This window comes from Phacochoerus africanus, chromosome 4 (genome assembly GCF_016906955.1).
Source record: "Phacochoerus africanus isolate WHEZ1 chromosome 4, ROS_Pafr_v1, whole genome shotgun sequence".
Lineage (NCBI taxonomy): Eukaryota > Metazoa > Chordata > Mammalia > Artiodactyla > Suidae > Phacochoerus > Phacochoerus africanus.
The window spans coordinates 102,276,018-102,297,070 of NC_062547.1; the positions used below are offsets into that span (position 1 = coordinate 102,276,018).

Sequence of the window (21,053 nt, forward strand, 5' to 3'; positions counted from 1 at the left end):
ACTGAATCACCTACATTTTGAACCTTAAGTTTATTCGCCCATATTTGAAAGGATCAGATCAACTTGACACTAGCATGTAAATTTTTTTGAAAACAAAATCAAAGAAAATGTTAGCTTGGAAGTGTGTAGAATTAGGAGGCAACGGATTTTATTTATTTATTTTTGTCCTTTTTTTTTTGTAGGACCACATCCATGGCATATGGAAGTTCCCAGGCTAGGAGTCAAAGAACTGCAGTTGCCAGCCTACACCACAGCCACAGCAATGCCACCAGATCTGAGCCACATCTGCAGCCTATGACCTAGGCTGCAGCTTGCAGCAAAACCAGATCCTTAAACCACTGAGTGAGGCCAGGGATAGAACCTCCATCCTCGTGGATACTAGTTGGGTTCATTACTACTGAGCCACAGTGGGAACTCCAGGAGGTAGCAGATTTTATATAGACATTTTGAAAATTAGATTTCTAAGATCAGTACATTAAAGAAGTTAAACATTAAGTAACATTCCTTAAAATGCTAACACTAAAAATGATCCTTTACAAAAGTAAAATCATATGTATGGAATAACCGTTCAGAAAATACTTACTGAGCCACCTACAGTGTACCAGACACTATTTTTACATGATGGTAATACAGTAGTGATCAAACACGAAAATCTCTAGCCTCATGGACTTACATTCTAATGGCATCAGGAGCAAATTTAAGCAAACTGCTGTCTTAGCTTTCCTAGCTAAAAGTTTCAAACCTAAAATCAAAACCCCCACATTTCATCTTACTACTATTGTAATCATAAATGTTCTCAATTCATGTAGCTTAATGTTTTTCTGAAGCCAAGACACAACAGAAAATATTTAATCCTTTGAAACAAATGAAAAATAAAGATCTACCTCCAAAATGAGAATTTCTGTGAGAAACTCCTAAGCTTGAGCTTCTTGGTGAGCAGCAAAGGAAAGCAAATCATGGGCTGCTAACACCCCACTTCTTGTCCCCGCGGCCTCCAGACCAGCAACTCAGGCTTTCTAAATAGAACCAGACTGACCAAGCATGAAGTGACAGAACTCAGAACAGCATCCATAGAGTCTCTTTCAATTCTGCAGCTTAATGAATAAATCTGTTTATCGCATCCATATCTACTATTATTTTAAAATCTAAGATAATACATGCCTCTGGACCAGTTTTCTCCATTCTGAGGAAGAATTTATTTACTCATTTATGTATTTATTTTAATTTATATTTTTTTCTTTTTGTGGCCACATCTGCAGCATATGGAAGTGTCCAGGATAGGAGTCAAATCGGAGCTGCACCTGAGGCCTATGCCACAGCCATAGCCACACCAGAGCCAAGCCACATCTGTGACTTGTGCTGCAGCTTGCAGCAACACCAGATCCTTAACCCACTGAGCAAGGCCAGGGATTCAACTCGCACCTTCCAAAGGTATGACAATGTTGGGTCCTTAACTCACTGAGTCACAAAAAAAACTCCTAGTTATTTATTTTTTAAACTTTAATGAAGTATCATTGACTTACAATGTTGTGTTAATTTATCCTGTACAGTAAATGGACTCGGTTGATGTATATATATATTTTTCATATTCTTTTCCATTATGGTTTATCACAGGATATTGATTATCATTCACTGCTACACAGTAGGACCTTGTTTCTCCATCTCGTATATAGTAGTTTGCCTCTACTAATCCCAGACTCCCAATTCTTCCTTGCCCCACCTACCTCCCCCCTGGTAACCACAGTGTGTTCTCTATGTCTGTGAGTCTGTTTCTACTGAGGAAGAGTTTATTTTATTCTTGTCCTTATAGTGGAAAGACATCCATTCCTTTGGTCATTTTAGAAGCCTTTTTAGAACTCCACACGTAACATTTTATTATTTTAAATGAAATCTAGTATCTAGAGCAGCTTATATTATTCTAAGTGCATTCTCAGAATGATTTATGATAGTGAAGAAGCCTGCTGTTTTTGTTATTCCAGAACCCTCGCTTCTTCTTTTTTTTTTTTTTTTTTTTTAGAGCCGCACCCAAGGCACATGGAGGTTCCCAGGCTGGGGGTCAAACTGGAGCTACAGCTGCCGGCCTATGCCACAGCCACAGCAATGCGGGATCTGAGCCGTGTCTGTGACCTATAACACAGCTCATGGCAACGCCAGATCCCCGACCCAATGAGCAAGGCCAGGGTTCGAAACCACATCCTCATGGGTACTAGTTGGGTTTATTACCACTGAGCCATGACAAGAACTCCCAAGAACCCTCACTGCTGAAGACTAGCAATTTCTCAGCTGAAGCAGCAGCTGGGGCTATTTATCTTTAGAATACTGTCTACTGTAACTCCTACATCACTTTCTTCAAACACCAGTGGTAGCTGAGTCTTCCATCTCATTACAACTCTTAGATTTTTTTCCATTTAATTACTGAGGTTTGTGCTACTGTGTTTAGCTACCCACAATGTAGTGTATCTCCTCCTTTTGCCAGTGCTGGCCACGTGTGGAAGTTCATTTGAAGCTACTTGGAAAAGAGCCTAAAGATATCCAATAATGTGAAGATTTAACTTTTTTATTTAACATTAGCATTATAATTCAAAAGAGGAGGTTTTTTTGTTTGTTTGTTTTGTCTTTTGTCCTTTTAGGGCTGCACCCACAGCATATGGAGGTTCCCAGGCTAGGGGTATAATTGGAGCAGCCACCAGCCTACGCCAGAGCCACGGCAACGCCAGATCCGAGCCATGTCTGCAGCCTACACCACAGCTCACGGCAACGCCAGATCCTCAACACTGAGCAAGGGCAGGGATCAAACCTGCAACCTCATGGTTCCTAGTCAGATTCATTTCCACTGTGCAACGATGGGAACTCCAAAAGAGGAGGTTTTTTTAAAAGTCTAAAACACTGCAGGACAGAGCAAAATATGGTGAGTTCTGTTTAAAGGAGAAAGTGATCACCTTCAGATTTGTTTTTCAAGGAGTAGGAGAAAAGACTATAAACTACTATATTTAATTGATACTAAGGTACACTTTTTTCACAATTTAACATCTCTGAAATTGTAATGCATCTGCCAATTGATGATCACAAAATTCTGCTATAGTCTTATTGGCAATATTTTTCTTTTCTTTTTTTTTTTTCTTGTCTTTTCTTTATATTTCTTGGGCCGCTCCCGCGGCATATGGAGGTTCCCAGGCTAGGGGTCCAATCGGAGCTGGAGCCACTGGCCCAGGCCAGAGCAAAAGCAACTCGGGATCCGAGCCGCGTCTGCAACCTACACCACAGCTCACGGCAACGCCGGATCGTTAACCCACTGAGCAAGGGCAGGGACTGAACCCACAACCTCAAGGTTCCTAGTCGGATTCGTTAACCACTGCGCCACGACGGGAACTCCGGCAATATTTTTCTTAATAGTATACTTTTTTAAAAAGTATATTTTACATTAATAACATTTACAGCTCAGAAGTAGAACATTGGTAGGCTCAGATGGAGGACAGAACGGAGAAATTTCTGAACACAGGCAGCCAAATAGTAAAGTGAAAACCTTTTGGAAGATACTGGATTAGCCAGAAATCCTGTAAGGAAACGATGAGAGGTAAAGCCTTAATACATGAGGACCACTCGAACAACAGTCTGAGGCTGCTGGCAGAAAATAACCTGCATGCTTCATCAGATAAGCTGAATTTGAGAATCTCTATAAAGATTTTGTTCTCTAAAAAAATAATAACCTTGGAATGGTTCTGTTCTTTTTATCCTTGAACATATATTTCTCGTGCTCTGATCAAGTCCCATGATTATTTCAGAGGCATTTTTTGGAGTTCGTGTAATTTCTTGATCTAATCATCACCCCTTAAGAGCTTCCCTGGGTTCTCTGAGTGGTCCTTCCATCCTGCCAGTTGGCTCTTTCATTGACTACATCCTATTGCAGTTAGCTATGAAGAATCTGGCTTATTAGCACCTCTTTTTCTCATATGAGACTAGAATGCAGAAATTCATATATTCTATAAGGAATATATGAAAAATTTTAGACTCACCCTTAATTTCTAAAGAAGAATGTTAAGGAGTTCTCACTGTGGCACAGAAGGTTAAGGATTCAATATCGTCTCTATGGCAGTGCAGGTTCCATCCTTAGCCTGGCACAGTGTGTTAAGGATCCAGTGTTGCCACAGCAGCACATTTGATCCCTGGCTGGTCTGGGAACTTCTATATGCTGCAGGTACAGCAGAAAAAAGGGGAAAAAAAAAGTTAAAATGTCTAGAGGTACACGGGTAAATCAGCATTCCTGATATTAAAAACAAAGTAAGAACCACAGTACTATCTACCATATCCCAAGTGTGACTCAAGTAAGACCAGAATGTATTAAAAAGATTTTTCACATGAAAAAAAAATTTCTCAAGCATACAAGGAATTAAAAATTGATATCTGTCAACAAAGGAAGCACAGAACTCATTAATAGCAGGCAAAAGAACTAAAAAATTGAGAACTAAGTATGAGGGCAAACATTTTAACTGAGAATAATAGCTTATTTCCATAGTAACAATCCTTAGTCATTTAACAAGACTTAACCAAGGAAAACATTTAAAGTAGTACTATGTGAGGAAGTAAAGCACAGTGCTAACCCAAATGATTAACTGTGGAAGTGTGTGTATGTTTCTTAAAGAGCCTCGACTGTCAGAAAAATTTGGCTTTCTAAAAATGACTGGTCCCACATGACTTCTATAGAACTAGTTTTATAATCAGTGCCAAAGGATGTTTCCTATTTCTGCTATAAAACATTTTGGAGAAGCAAGTACTATTTTCAAAAATTATTTGTTATTATTTTCATGAAAAATCTTAAGTATCAAATATTTAATAAGTATTTAAAAAATTGTTCAGTAGGGAATTAGTTAAACTGAGGTAAACATATACACAGTAAAATATTAGAAAGCAATTAAAAATTGGTAGAGAATATTTTTATGGCACTTGACACAAAGATATTTAAATATATACAATTCTAAAATTACAAAACAGTATATACAATTTCCTTTTTAAAATATATACACATATATCACACATACATACACATACTAGATCAAACTGGGAAGTTACACACCAAAATGCTACAGTGGGTTGTCCCACTGCAATAGAATTAGTGATTTTTATTTCCCTTTTGCTAATCTGTTTTTTTCTAAATTTCCTAATGAACTTTACAAAATATATATTGCAGAAAGAGATCTGGGGGAAGGAAGATTATGGGGACTGAATAAATTCTTTCAAAACTGACTGAGAAACAACCTCCCTTGACCTCATAGAGAGATCTGCCTTAGGCAGCTGAAAGAAACTGTGGCATGAATTTAGACTTTTAGAATTGGCCGGAAAATAAACCAAAATGTGACTGTTTTGAGGACAATACAATTTAATTTTTGTAATCAAACCTTGATGATATTTGAATTTCTATCGAATCACAACAGATATTATCTTTGTAAAATTTTGAAAAGTAATAAAGAGTTATGGTTAATGAAGGCCAAAGTGAGAAAGCTGAATATTGAGGAATTAAACATTCAGCTTATGAAATATTCATACGTTTGAATTGTTGAAAATTAAAATCCCTTTACTTGCCAAAGAAAAAGAAAAAAAACCTTCACATTGAAATTCCTGCAATGTGCATTTCAGTCTGAGAGCATTTATAGCCTCATTTGACTAAAACGTTTTTTTCTTCAGAATTCTCATTGTTAAAACCCAGTATTTTCTCTTTTGTATATGAAAGCTTCAATTAGACCCAGTCTTTTCAAGCTCTGAAAGTATGTCTTTTAGAGACTCTTAAAAGTATCTTTTGTTGGAGTTCCCCTTGTGGCGCAGTGGTTAACGAATCCGACTAGGAACCATGAGCTTGCGGGTTCGGCCCCTGCCCTTGCTCAGTGGGTTAACGATCCGGCGTTGCCATGAGCTGTGGTGTAGGTTGCAGACGCGGCTTGGATCCCGAGTTGCTGTGGCTCGAGTTGCTGTGGCTCTGGCGTAGGCCGGTGGCTACAGCTCCGATTCAGCCCCTAGCCTGGGAACCTCCATATGCCCCGGGAGCGGCCCAAGAAATAGCAACAACAACAACAACAACAAAAAAGTATCTTTTGCAATAGAGAAAATGTCAATCCTGTTTTGTAATAGCATTATAAAGTTACTTGTAGGTATCAGCCCTCAAGAAGTAGAAGTTTACAACAGCAAAACTGTTGTTACTGGATTCCCCCAAAATTTAGCACCTATTTTTATTTTTAGTTTGACTGTTGTTTCTGTAAATTGCTTTCTTAGGAGTTTTGGATATTTTTTTTTTTGGTAGATGCAAAGATAGAAATACTGATACACTTAAAGGCATGAAACTATGAACTCCTCTGCCTTTTTTGAGAGAGTGATAGTTTTGTACTGATACTCTACCATACCTTTGGCAAAAACGAAAAGATTTCTAAGCTAGTATTACTATTAGAAACTACCGAACAAGATCCTGAGTTACACTCTACTGAGTTGTGAGCAAGAAATGGAAAAATGAACAAACAAAAACTTAGTCAACTTATAGAATCAACAAAAGCTGGAGACCTAGACTCAGGAAACAGGAACTGGGGGAGGCTCCAGGTCTGAGAACACACCAAAGTTATGCCAGGCTGGTCAGGACTATGCTCCTGGTGGCACTGCTACATCATTAATCTCTAGCTGATTCTGTCTTTGTGTCACTCCCTCAAGATTCACAATCCCAGGACCTAAATATCAGTATTAAACGGGCAAGCCTAGGTCACGGGGCTACACCCCAGCTGCCTAAGGATGTGGGGAGAGGGTTTATTTCCCGCTTCAGCTTCTGTAGTGGATGATGACCTCATCCCCTTTATTAAAACCCACACAAAGGGAAATCCCACTCCCACCCCCACCCCACCAAGGGCAGGCAGTTTGGAAAACATGTCACATCCGTGACTTGACTGTCTTTGTGTACCATGTCCAATTATTCACTGAACTAACTGGCAACATTCTAGGTAACTGCTGGTTTTCCTTTCCAAATTCTGTAAACAAGGATGATAGACCCAACTCATATTTCACCCCAGACTCCATTATAATCACCAACCAGGTTAAGGATGCAAGGATCTGGTCCTTAGGTCAGATGCCCACCCCAGGCCAGTCAACAGGATGGAAGGGGAGTCAAATCCTACCCTTTGTGGTCATCTGGGTCACCTCTTCAGCAGGAGCTACAGACATGGTAACATGTTCAGTGCAGTGACCACTTGGTAAATTCTTTTTTTTTTGCTTTTTTTTGTTTTAGGGCCACACCCAAGGCACATGGAAGTTCCCCGGCTAGAGGTCCAGTCAGAGCTACAGCTGCCAGTCTATGCCACAGCCACAGCAACATCAGATTCAAGCCACATCTGCAACCTATACCACAGCCCATAGCTATGTCAGATCCCCAACCCACTGGGCGAGGCCAGGGATCGAACCTACAACCTCATGGTTCCTAATCAGACTTTTTTCCACTGTGCCATGACAGGAACTCCACACTTGGTAAATTCTTAATAAAAGATTTACTGGGGGATAATCCACCCGCCTTATCTTTCAGTCATATGGATACTTTGTCCAGATGATATTTTCTGTATATTGAAAAACAAAAGCTTATAAAATTTTTAAATATTAGAGTTGCTTAGGCTGATATGTTAAATTACTTTAAAAGTTTAAGAAAAATCTTCCCTGTTTTTAATATAAAAGTAATAAATGGGATCTAAACCCTTAGAGTTATAATCATAGCTAAAGTGTCTTATAACAACTGCTTTTTCCTCAAGATAGCAAATGGTCCTTTATTTTTTAAAGTGTAGTAATAGAAGGAGTTTATGCCTGAGTGGATATGATGTGGTACTATCATTTTGGTGGTTAAGGAAGTTACCTCAAGGTCTAGCCTAGCACAGTGCCTTGCACATACATGGTAAACATTCAACAAATATTTCTTGAATTGAATTGAAAAGGTTGGCTTTATTTAAGTAAGCCCAAACAGCAGCAAATATTCCATTAAGGGCTACAGTCACTGTCACCCAGGAATTCAAAGTTATAAATACTGATGTTCCCATAGTGATGAATTCACTAGTAGACTAGGAAATGGCTAGGTGGGAGTTCACAACCTCTAGTCCATGAAATCCATGAAAACCCACTCCCATACTTATGCAAAACAAAACCTTTGTTTGAAATTTACTATCATATAATTTTATAATATATAATTATATAAATATTTAATAAAATATATAACAGAATTAATAACTATAATAGTAATGTATTAATCATGTAAAGTATATATCAATATAATTATTAAATTATATTTCAAATGATATATTATTGTTATATATTATAATATTATACATTAAATATAACATATTTTAAATTATATATAAGTATTATGGTACCAGTACAGTTTTAATATCATTTTTAGTGGTAAAATGATTTACATGATTTTTTTGTATTTATGAATAGCTCTATGTATACAAAAGAGATTAAAGGGCACCAGCTACTGTTATTTCACTAAAAATAGAAAATGGCTGAAATTAATAAAATTAATCAATGGGAAAACATGCATATATTGAATGTTTAAATAATGTATATTGAAAAATGATATTCCAATCCGAATGGCCAGAGTTAGTATCAGTCATTCAACTAAAACCTACGGTTTCTGTGAGTGATGATACATGTAAAAATAGATGACAACCTTTTGAGTCCCTTAAAAAATGGTATGTGTGTTTCTCAACTTTGAGAGAAGAAGATTTAATGGGAATGAATATGGATTCCATTTTTTCCTACCAAATTTTTAGACTGATAGTGAAATTTGCAAGGGCATGATTCAGAATTGTAATTTTTCCGTGCCAGAGATTTATATGAGACACATTAGCTGTAAAAATTCCACTAAGAACAATGTGTGTGTGAGAAAGAGAAAGAGCTCCATCTCTACATAACTTTTTTGGGGGGGTCTTTTTGTCCTTTAAGCATACGGAGGTCCCTAGGCTAGAGGTCTAATTGGAGCTTTAGCCACTGGCCTACGCCAGAACCACAGCAATGCCAGATCCAAGCCGATTCTATGACCTACACCACAGCTCACGGCAATGCTGGATCCTGAACCCCCCGAGTGAGGCCAGGGATCAAACCTGCAACTTCATGGTGCCTAGTTGGATTCGTTTCCGCTGCACCATGATGGGAACTCCCCTCTACATAACTGTTAAAGTGTGATAGTTAATTATTTAGTGATCTAAAGTGAGCTAAAGGTTTAAGTCTAGGCTTCTAACTCATTCTGAAAGGAAACTGTTATGTTCTCATCAATTTTAATATGTGATATTTTTTCCAGTGTGATTGTTATTATGTAAATTCATCCAGTGCTACCTGTGGGCTGACAGTATTTAATGCTGCAGTAGAATTCGGTGCATTGGCACAGAAAACCCACACAGCAATGGCATACATACAAATATGTATGAAATAATTAGTTGCTAATGTGTTGGTTTTATTTTCCATTTATATTAGGAGGAGATTTTACTGTTAAAAAGAACTGATCAAATGCTGATTGTCTGATAGTGCGGTTAGCCATCACCTTGTTTTCTGGAATCAATCCAAGGTAGAATAATTCTCTTGTTCATGAGCTACTATGGAAACTATTTTAATTATCTTATCTAAAAATTCAGGAGTTTTTAGCATGAAAATTCTTAACACTGTTATGTAGAGCAGTGCATCTTAAATTTAATATGCATGCAGATCACTTGGGCATCTTATTCACTGCCCTTTCCAATTCAGTGAGTCTGGGAGGGAGCCTGAGATTCTGCATATTTAACAAGCTCCCAGGTGATGCCACTGCTGCTGGTCCATAGACCACTCTTGGAGTTGCAAACATACAAGGAACTGCAACTCAGAGGGAGGTAGGATAAGATGTAACCAATTGTGAATACCTTTATCAGAAACATGTCCCTTTGAGAAGCCCCTTTACATTTCTGCAGAGGGAGGCTCTTAGTGTATTAGCACAAAATGACACATTGAAGCCTCTCTGATTCATAGAGAACACTCCTTTGAAATAGATATACTCCACATTCAGCTCCCACCTGAGGCCATGTTACAATGATCTCTTCCACCATATAGTCAGGAGAGGTTGTGAGTGAAAAAAAGCAAAAAAAAAATCTTATGACAATAGTTTTGACCTCGTGGACCCCCTGAAAGCCTCTCAAGGACCTCTCAGAGATCCCTGGGCCACACTTAGAGAAGTGCCTGCATAAAGGAAACTACACACTTTATGTTTGTGCCTATTTGCAAGGAACAGGGTAAATTTATGAGACAATCATAAGGTATCTATCTAAACCACAGGGAGTCCTGGTTCCTCCTCATTAATACAAGCTCTTTTTAATTGTCCTGATTGAAACCATACTCTTAATATTCTGGACAAAGTACATAGAAATAGAATGGAAAGAAATTTGTTCAAAATGTCCCCAGTGACCAACTAATTAGTAAGTTTATATTTGGAGAAGATTATAGCAAGTATTGGTAGGGGAGGGGGGTGTGGAGATAACACTTTGAACAATAAGACAAGTAGGTCTGAATGGTCAAGTGACAATGTTTCCTGGTGCAATAGTTTGGCCTAGTTAAGAAGAGATGGAGACATTGGTTGTTTAGTAGAGAGAATTACAATTTTAAGAGTTATCTTTCTGTTAACAGCAGTTGACATCAATTGTGAGGTTAGATAGTCACATTTTCTTTCCCTGTTTTCCTCATTAGTGTTATAGGCCAGGAGAACTTTAGGCTGGGAAAGGGATGCTGAGCTGAGAATTGCAGCTCCTGCAGCAGCCTACTCCTTACACTGCATCTTCTTCACAAAGAGCCCCAGGGAACTGGGCTGGCCCAGGGAGTATGAGAGCAGAGAGAGTATCAACATTGACTGTAACTATTAATATATATTGAATCTCTTAAAAAAAAAGTGCTAAATGTTCTTAAGTTATAATGGAGTAAATTGTTATTTCATACTTAGGCACAATGCTTGAACATGGATCAACTAACCTAAGTATTACCTCTTAATTAGCTAGTTTACTCAGGATTCTTGGGAGAGCAAGAAAGAGGAAAAGAGGAAAATGATGAGAGAGGAACCTTTACCTTCAACCATAAACCTATCCCTGCTGCCCTGTTAGTACTGTGAAAGCATTTGTTATCTGCTTCTTTGTTGCCAGCAATTATAGGAATCATGCCAAAAAGCACACATACTCATAAACAGACAAAAGAGATTGACACTAAGATAGGGTAAATCACGTGCTACTTAGTAAGGGGGCAAAAATGAAGCCAAGGTTAAATTAGCTATAATAATTTGGGCCAAAATTATCTTGCTTTCAGCCTTTTTTATCCTTAAGGGGACCAACCTGGGCTAAAAGAATCCCAGAAACACAGCATTTAAATTTTTTTTAAAAAGGAAAAGGAAAAGGGCATAACCTTACCAGAAAAACCAAATGAAATCACACTTACTCATTGCTATGGTGAAAGATGGCAATCTGGATTCAGTACAGCCATCTTCCAAGGCAAGGTCCTTCCTTGAGATGTCCTGGCTCACTCATAACTGCATTGAAAGGTCGACTGAATAGCTTGGTTCAGACAATCAGAACAGTAGTCTACACCTGAGTTCATCCAAAGCCAAGTAAGGCTCTGACCACCAATTAGGATTTTGTCCCAGTTCCCCTGTATGGGATGGTTTCCACTCACTACCAGTTGTCCAGACACCAGCAGGACTCCTACAATTCAACTCAATTCCACAGGTTACAGGCTCAGTCCTATAAGACTGCCCCTCCTGCCCCAATTCAGATGCAAATCACAAGTCCAGGTTGTCACCTCTGCTGACCCACCAGCTCTAAAATCAGAGGATCCCATGACCTCTTCCTTGGATTCCACTGATTTGCTAGAGTGGCTCACAGAACTCAGTGAAGCATATCACTTACTAGATTACCGGTTTATTATAAAAGGATAGGAGTTCGCTTCATGGCTCAGTGGTTAACGAACCCAACTAGGATCCGTGAGGTTGTGGGTTCAATCCCTGGCCTCTCTCAGTGGGTTAAGGATCCGGCATTGCCATGAGCTGTGGTGTAGGTCACAGACACAGCTCAGATCCTACACTGCTGTGGCTGTAGTGTAGGCCTGCAGCTTTAGCTCCGAATGGACCCCTAGCCTGGGAACCTCCACATGCCATGAGTGCACCCCTAAAGAGCAAAAATAAAAAATAAAAATAAATTAATAAATAAGAGGATGGAACTCAGGAACAGCCAGAGGAGGAGATACATAAGCAAAGGGCATGTTGCTTCCATGCCCTCTCCTAAGCATGCGTGTGACATGTTTGCCTCAACCAAAACAAGCTTCTTAGAAATGTATAAGACTGCTTCCTAAACGATTATGCCAACTAAAAATACTTCCTTATTGTTTGAGAAAAAGTAGTAGTACTACTATATACTTATCAAGCAGTGAGATAAAATATTTAGAGAAATTGAATGGATTGAAACATTTAGCTTGCAAATTATCAGCTAGAGAAAATACATCTAGTTTGTAATGGATAAAAAATTTGCATTACTGTTAGCTTAGATAGCTTAAATCATAGTTACAATTGTTCTTAAATAAGATGTACCTGAAAACAATTTAAAACATGAAACTTCAGAAACACATAAGGTGCACAGGAGAGATAAGATTTTTTTAATATAAAGATTTAATGATAGGAGGAAATTATAGTAGCTTTGGTTAGGAACTCTCTTATTCTGACAAAAAAAAAAGACAAAATGCGAGAAAATTCAGGAGAAATACTAGGAATTTGCATTATCTTTTATTTTACTAAATATTTTGTTTTGAGGAAAAGTAACCTTTCTAAATAATCTTTGTGGGGTTTTTTTGTTTTTTTTTTTACAGCTGCACCTGCAGCATATGGAACTTCCCAGGCTAGGGGTTGAATCGAAGCTGCAGCTGCCAGCCTACACCACAGCAACACCAGATCCAGGCTGTATCTGTGACCTACCTTGAGGCAATGCTGGATCCTTACCCACTAAGTGAGGCCAAGGATAGAACCCACATCCCCCCAGACACTGTGTCAGGTTTTTAATCCACTGAGATTAATGGGAACTCCTAAATAAGCTTAAAGAACACATCGGTGAATTTTTGATTCTTGTTATTTTTCCCTTGGTTTTTGAATTTGCAATGCTCAGTAACTTAATTAAATCTAGTATTGTTAGCCTGAAGATTTGCATGATTGAGTCTAAGAATTATTTTCCATATTGCTCTATTTGTGCTTAGTCAGTTTATTAAACTTTTTAAATACTGCACAATATACCTGCCTTTTGCCTCCTCAGCAATCGTGTGGAAGCCTGGACAAGAGATGTTGCTTTCTTACTCAGACAAGAAGGCAGGCCTATGGTTAACCTCATCTCTAAAAAAACTAAAGTAAGAGTGATGGAAGGAGACTGGAAGAATACAGACAGAGCTGTAAAGTGGTTAAGAAAGGAAGCAATGAATTACACTCAACCATTTGTTCTGTACTTGGGATTGAATTTACCACACCCCTATCCTTCACCATCTTCAGGAGAAAATTTTGGATCTTCAACATTTCAGACATCTCTTTATTGGCTTAAAAAGGTAGGTACACTGTGTGTGCTCAAAAGTAGAAGTTAACATTATATATCCACGTTATTGGCATTTGCTCACTGCTTATTATCACTTTTAAAGAAAAATTTGAAAATTTTGTATTCGCATTAAATCAAGCTTGACCAATAACTGGTTGACAAAAACTAAAGGGACAATTTTACAAAAAATAAAATGGGTTAGAACTCAGAACCCACTTCCAAGTTGAATACCTCTGCATAAAATATGTTTATAAAAAGAAAAACTAAAAAAGTCCAGGCAGTCCTCACTTTGCACAGGTCAGGATCATAAAAATGACCGTGCAAGCCAAAACTGTACAAGAGATATTGTAATAATTGAGGAGTTCCCGTTGTGGTGCAGCGGAAATTAATCCAACTAGTAACCATGAGGTTATGGGTTCAATCCCTGGCCTCACTCAGTGGGTTAAGGCTCTGGCGCTGCCATGAGCTGTGGTGTAGGTCGAAGATGTGGCTCAGATCCTGCGTTGCTGTGGCTGGTAGCTGTAGCTCTGACTGGACTCCTAGCCTGGGAACCTCCATATGCCATTGGTGCAGCCCTAAAAGGCAAAACAACAACAACAAAAACCAATTGGGAAAATGACCATCTTTCTAGGACTCTCAAAGCATTTGTCAAAATATTAAAAATTCTTCCTTCCCTAAATGTATTGGGAAATGACAAAATTATAAAACTAATGTTTATTTAATGCACTGTAATTGAAAACACTTGAAACATTGAGAATTAAAGTATTTTGGGTTTTTTGGTAAAAAAAAAAAAAAAGAGTACTTTGAACGGTGCTTGCCTTATCATTTAACTTAAAATACAGCAGGCCTCTTCTTTGTACCTTGGCAAACTGTCATATTCCTTTCTAAATCTGAATCACCTTCTTACATTTTCCTCTTTGCACTTTCATGATATGTTTCTGAGAGTTTCTTTAATGCGAAGATTTTTGCTAGTGTCACTTCCTCTAGGGCCTTCTTTATTGGTATCAATGAGCATGTTTTCACTAAGTTCCTCTGGCTGATATCTTGAGTGTATCAGTGTTGTCACTTTTTACTTCTTGACCGTATAGTCATCTTTGTGGACCATTTCCCTTTTTTGACTCTCCATTTTTCTGAACGTGGATTTATCACCGGGGCACAAGGAGGCAGCACACCTACACACTTTACAGTCTGTGTCAGTACTGACTAAAAGATGTGCAGTGACCAGCACCGACAGACTTTGAACGAAATGACATGATTAATCGCTGATTATGATACACATACGTAATCTACATAGTGACTTGTAGCCTAAAGAACTAGCAGCATATGAATGTGAATGTTCATACTTTATGCAATAACTCATAGCTAATATACCTTGGTAATGAGGACAAACTGACATTACAATGGAGTAATGGGAGTCAGGCATAAGTGGTCAGGGAGAATCAGGTCTCCAGTACATCCCCGCACCACTGAGAACTTGAACTTACTTTGAACTGTTCCAGGCCTGAAGACACTAGCTGCCACCGCAGCGTTATGGTCTCTAGGTCTCCCCTTGTAACTCTGCAACCATTTCTGACCCCACACAGTCAACGCATCCTTGCTTCTCACCAACTCCAATTATTATTATTATTATTATTATTTTGTCTTTTTCAGGGCCGCACCCATAGCATATGGAAGTTCCCTGGCTAGGGGTGCAATCAGAGCTGTAGCCACTGAATTTTGACACAGCCACAGCAACTTGGGATCCAAGCCACGTCTGTGACCTACACCACAGCTCATGGCAACACTGGATCCTTAACCCACCGAGCAAGGCCAGGGATCCAACCTGAGTTCTCATGGATGCTAGTTGGGTTCATTTCCGCTGAGCCACAACGGGAACTCAATTACAATTCTTGATAAACAACTCATGTAACTAACTATGGCCTTGCAGCTTTTTTTTTTTTTCTTTTTTAGGGCCACGCCTGTGGCATATAGAGGCTCCCAGGCTAGGGGACCAATCGGAGCTGTAGATGCTGGCTTATACCCCAGCCACAGCAATGCAGGATCCAAGCCACATCTTCAACATACATCACACTTCATGGCAACACCGGATCTTTAACCCTCTGAACAAGGCCAGGGATCGAACCTACATCCTCATGGATGCTAGTCAGATTCATTTCCGCTGAGCCATCACTGGAACTCCAGCAGCTTTTTGGCTTTACAAGCCTCCCCCAGTGTATAGTCTGGTAGAACACTGGAAAGTGCTTCTCAAATCTGCGTCTTTTGAACTGTGAACCTAACAAACCCTCAAAAAACACTTATTTCACTCAATCTCCATTTCTGAAATTTTGGTTAACAGTGACTAAAACTTGAACCCTGTTGTTGGGGAACTAAACTGATAACTGATATCCATGCATATGTGAACCACGTAAAGGAAGGATTTCCTGTGTTTTGAAATGTGTCACCTTAAATCAAATTTGTTACTTTAAAACCTCTGTCCAGGGAGTTCCTGTCATGGCGCAGTGGTTAACGAATCTGACTAGGAACCATGAGGTTGCGGGTTCAGTACCTGCCCTTGCTCAGTGGGTTAAGGATCTGGCGTTGCTGTGAGCTGGGGTGTAGGCCAGTGGCTACAGCTCCTATTAGACCCCTAGCCTGGGAACCTCCATATGCCACGGAAGCGGCCCTAGAAAAGGCAAAAAGACAAAAAACAAACAAACAAACCCTCTATCCAGACACACTATTTGTGCACCCTATTACAAAAGAAACAATACTGAAGTTTTAGACACTTGATGACTTCTTAAGAAGTTCTTACTGCCTCTATCTTGAAAAACTTGTCAGGAGTTACTGCTAGCCTAATGAAATGAATCAATAATTGTTAAGTAAATAGTAAGTAGATATTTGAATTTTTAAAAGTTCCCTGACCAGGAGTTCCTGCTGTGGCTTAGTGGGTTAAGAATCCAACTCCAGCAGCTCAGGTTGCTGCAGAGGTGCAGGTGAAATCCCAGCCCAGTGCAGTGGGTTAAAGGATCCAGCATTGCCACAGCTGCAGCTCAGATTCAGTCTTTGGCCTGAGAACTAGCACATACTGCAGGTGCAGTCATTAAGAAAAATAACTAAAAATAAAAGTTACATGACCAGAAGATATATATTCTTTAGTCTTAATGGTTTTCACCAAAACTATAAGCATTTATATGTATTAAAAATTGTTTTTGTTCTTAACAAACATTTGGCTCCCTCACTAGATACTGGCATTTTTATTAATGAACTACTGGGGAAAAGGAGTCTAGATTCTTGGTTATTAATTCTGAAGTTTTAAATTGATCACACAACTATATTAAAGTTCTTAGACACTTATTAGAATACTGTCTGATATAGCTCATGGTTTTCACTGACATGTATAATCTTTAAAATAATTTCACAACTGTATTACTATATATACACATATTGATTTATACTTTTCGTTGTTACTAGGAATATCAACAATTTGCTCCTAATTTACATATTTGATTTACTATTTTCTGTACATAGTTCATAACCATTCCTTTCTACTATCCTAAGTAATTAAACATTGACTAGTTTACCATACATACTTGTTGGAGGGGAGGAATATTCAACTTTGTTTTTCTGCCCTTTTTAGGTGTCTTATGATGCCATCAAAATCCCACAGTGGTCACCTCTATTGGAAATGCACCCTGTAGATTATTATTCTTCCTATACAAAAAACTGCACTGGGAAGTTTACAGAAAAAGAAATTAAGAATATTAGAGCATTTTATTATGCTATGTGTGCTGAGACAGATGCTATGCTTGGTAAGTGGTATAATTAAAAAGCAATTACATGAAGTATAATATTTTTCCAATAAACTGTGATCGTGCCACTTGGTGACTTGTATGAACATCCTTAGATAATTTCTTACAACACTCCCAAGATATTTCAGACTTAGAATTATAAGACACCGACACATATAAAAATTGGATAAGAGGAATTTCCATTGTGGTTCAGTGGGTTAAGAACTAGTATCCATGAGGATACAAATTAAGTGGGTTAAGATATGGCATTGCCACAAGCTGCGGTGTAAGTCTCAGATGTGGCTTGGAGTTGCTGTGGCTGTGGCCTAGGCCAGCAGGTGCAGCTCCAATTCAACCCCTAGTCTGGGAACTTCCATATGCCACAGGTGCAGACCTAAAAAGAAAAGAAAAAAAATTTGGATAGGAGTTCCCACTATGGCACAGTGGGTTAAGGATCTGGCCTTGTCTCTGTAGTGGCTCAGGCTGCTGCCGAGGCACAGGTTCAGTCCTTGGCCAGGAGCTCTCACATGCCACAGGTGCAGCCAAAAAAATTTAAAAAACAGAAAATAATTTACATTATTGATAGTAGGAAAAAAGTCTTTTCTGTCTTAATTATTCATAAATTAACAGATGCTCAGATTTGTTCACCTGGGAAGAAAGGGTCATAGAAAACCATCATCTGCAGGAAACAAAACATTTTACCAGCTTTAATCAAGAATCAGTATTCAGCCAAACACAGTTAATTATAAGGCAACTTGGGCTCTAGGAGATGACACAGATTAGACATAGAATCTTGTGATTCTTCCCAGATTTGTAATAATTGAAAAAAAAAATCCATTCTCTCTAGGCCATTTAGAGCAAGTCTCAACTAAAGCTGAAATCATTTTCCCCATATACATTGTAGGCCAGAATTATATTGAATTTCCTTCCCTAATTCAGCTTGAAACCAAACCTGCCTCCATAACTATCAAGAAAGTGTTTTGCCTCTAGTAGAGTTATAATAGTTTCCAGTTCAGATGTGGGAAAACCCTGGTTTTAAAAAAAATACTGATTTTTGAATTGACAGAACACTGTAAACCAGCCATTATGGAAAAAAAAATCATTTAAAAAAAGAAAATAGGAGTTCCCATCACAGCTCAATGGTTAACAAATCCGACTGGGAACCATGAGGTTGCGGGTTCAATCTCTGGCCTCGCTCAATGGATTCAGGATCTAGTGTTGCCATGACCTGTGGCGTAGGTCCCAGACACGACTCAGATCTGGCATTGCTGTGGCTGTGGTATAGGCTGGTGGCTACAGCTCTGATTAGACCCCTGGCCCAGGAACTTTCATATGCCTCAGGTGTGGCCCTAGAAAAATAAATAAATAAATAAATAATTTATATATATATCCATTTTCAGAATTCCCATTGTGGCTTAGCAGTTAAGGACCTGACTTGCCTCTGTGAAGATGCGGGTTCAATTCCTGGCCTCGCTCAGTAGGTTAAGGCTCTGGCATTGCTGCAAGCTACTGTGTAGGTTGCAGATACGGCTCAGATCCAGCATTGCCGTGGCTGTGGCACAAGCCAGCAGCTGAAGCTCCAATTCAACCCCTAGCACAGAACTTCGATATGCGTGGGTGTGGCCATAAAAAATCCATTTTTATAACAAAATATTTTCAAAAAAACCAATCATTTATCTTTCTGCACTTTGGAGTGGAACATAATTACATTAGTGAATTGTGGGAAGTACTTCTGAAAAAAGTAAATCTTGGGAGTGAATAATTCAAAGGGCTATTTCTTCAAAAGCATTCATTGGGCAAAAATAGAAAAGTATAAAGCAGAAAGCAAAAAAAAAAGTGGATAAACTATTTATAATATAGCAATATGTCTTCAAAGTTCTAAGGGTTTTCCAAGCACTCAATCTTAAGTGCAGATAAGATTTTAAGTGCATTTCTTCAATCCTAAACCCATACAAATCCTGAATCATATTTCAGTATTTTTTCATGTCAGTGAATATCTGCCCATTTGCACCCTGGAAAACACTATTGAAGGTTTACAGCTATCCATTCATCCATATCTACTAAAATGAAATATTATATATATATAAAATCTTGCTGCAGGGAGTGTGGGAATACCTCTTGAAGTCTCTTGAGAGGAAAAAAATGCAGCAGCTCACTTCATGTTACATAGTGTATGGAATATCTTGTATCTCTCAGTTAAATTTACACTAGTCTGGTCACTAAACAGTATTTAGTACTGTTTCTGTGTTTGCTAGCTTTCAGACACTATGTTGGGCACTGGTGGTACTAAGCTGACTATTAGTAAGGAATACATATTAATTACAAGCACTCTAACCTCTTATCCCACCTCAGAGCCTTTGTATTTGCTGCTCCGTCTGCCTGAGATCCCCCTTCCCTGTGCTGTCTACATGGCTGGCTAGTCTCTGTGTTTAGCTGTCAGCTCAGACATTACCTCCCCAGGCTACCCAGCCGCTCTAAATTAGTCTACCCACCCCATCATCCCACTTACTCTACACCTTATCATCTTGTTTGTTTACATCCTAATCTTTAATTCTTTGGTCTATTCCCTTGTGTACTGTCCATTTCCCTAGAAGAGTGTTGGTTCATGAGGGCAGGAACACTCATTCATCACTGCATCCTAGGTAGTATTGCAACCATGGTGCCTGGCACGTGGTAAAAATGTGTAAATGTTTACTGAATGAGTATAAACACCAGCGGTTGTAACACGGTGTTGTAACAACAGCAGTAAACAAGTTGCAGATGTCTTGGAGACACAGTGATTCACTCCACTTAAAGGAGCAGAGGGAGTTCCCCTTGTGGCTTAGTGGTTAACAAACCCGACTAGTATCCATGAGGACATGGGTTTGATCCCTGGCCTCGCTCAGTGGGCTAAGGATCTGGCAATGCCATGAACTGTGGTGTAGGTCACAGACATGGCTCGCATCCCATGTTGCTGTGGCTGTGGTGTAGGCTGGCAGCTACAGCTCTGATTCAACCCCTAGCCTGCCGTATGCCTCCATATACCACAGGTTCGGCCCTAAAAAGACAAAAAAGACAAAAAAAAAAAAAAAAAGCACCTGTCTCCTCCAATTATTGTTCAGATTAAATGAGACAATATGCAGAGCACTTAGAAGAAAGCCTGATATGTTGAAAATGCTCAGATAAAGTTAGCCATTAAAAAAAAAAAAAAAAAAAAGGAGCAGGGAATGCTTCACCAGGGAGGTAATGCTTGAGCTGGTCATCATCAAGAAAGAATGGGAATTTGCCATGTAGACTGCTGGAGAAAAAGGGCATTTGAAACAGAAGGCAAAGTATGTACAGAGGCAAGGAAGTCCAAGCTAATGATTATTCATTCAGGGGGTTCTAAGTAGTTGAGGATTGTGAAAGGTAAAGGTCCAGGGGGAAGCTAAAGATGCTGAACTTGTTCAAGAACTAGATAATGGGAAGCTGTGGCAAAGCTGTAAGATGGGGTGTGACATGATTGGATCATTTAGAGAGATAGCTACCAGCGTGGTACAAGGGATATTATGGAGGGGAAAGCAGAAAACCCTAATTAGGAAGTGACTACAGTTAGCCAATTGAAAGACTCTGATGAACAGTACTCTGTAAATAACTCATTAGAGCAATGAGTCTCAAATCTGACTGGACCTCAGAATCACATGAGGTTTGGGGTGTGTTGGTTTTTTTTTTTTTTTTTTTAAACAAGGGA

At 38.9% G+C, this 21,053-nt stretch overlaps 1 protein-coding gene across 2 annotated transcripts in view; it reads left to right on the top strand.

The window, feature by feature from the left end:
* Positions 1–21,053, top strand: part of ARSK (arylsulfatase family member K) — a 45,026-nt gene that overhangs the window by 10,226 nt on the left and 13,747 nt on the right. For both annotated transcript variants that reach the window (XM_047778314.1, XM_047778315.1), the window contains exons 4-5: positions 13,308–13,590; positions 17,194–17,365. In XM_047778314.1, coding sequence (XP_047634270.1) covers positions 13,308–13,590; positions 17,194–17,365 — 455 coding nt within the window. The remainder of the gene's footprint in view (positions 1–13,307; positions 13,591–17,193; positions 17,366–21,053) is intronic.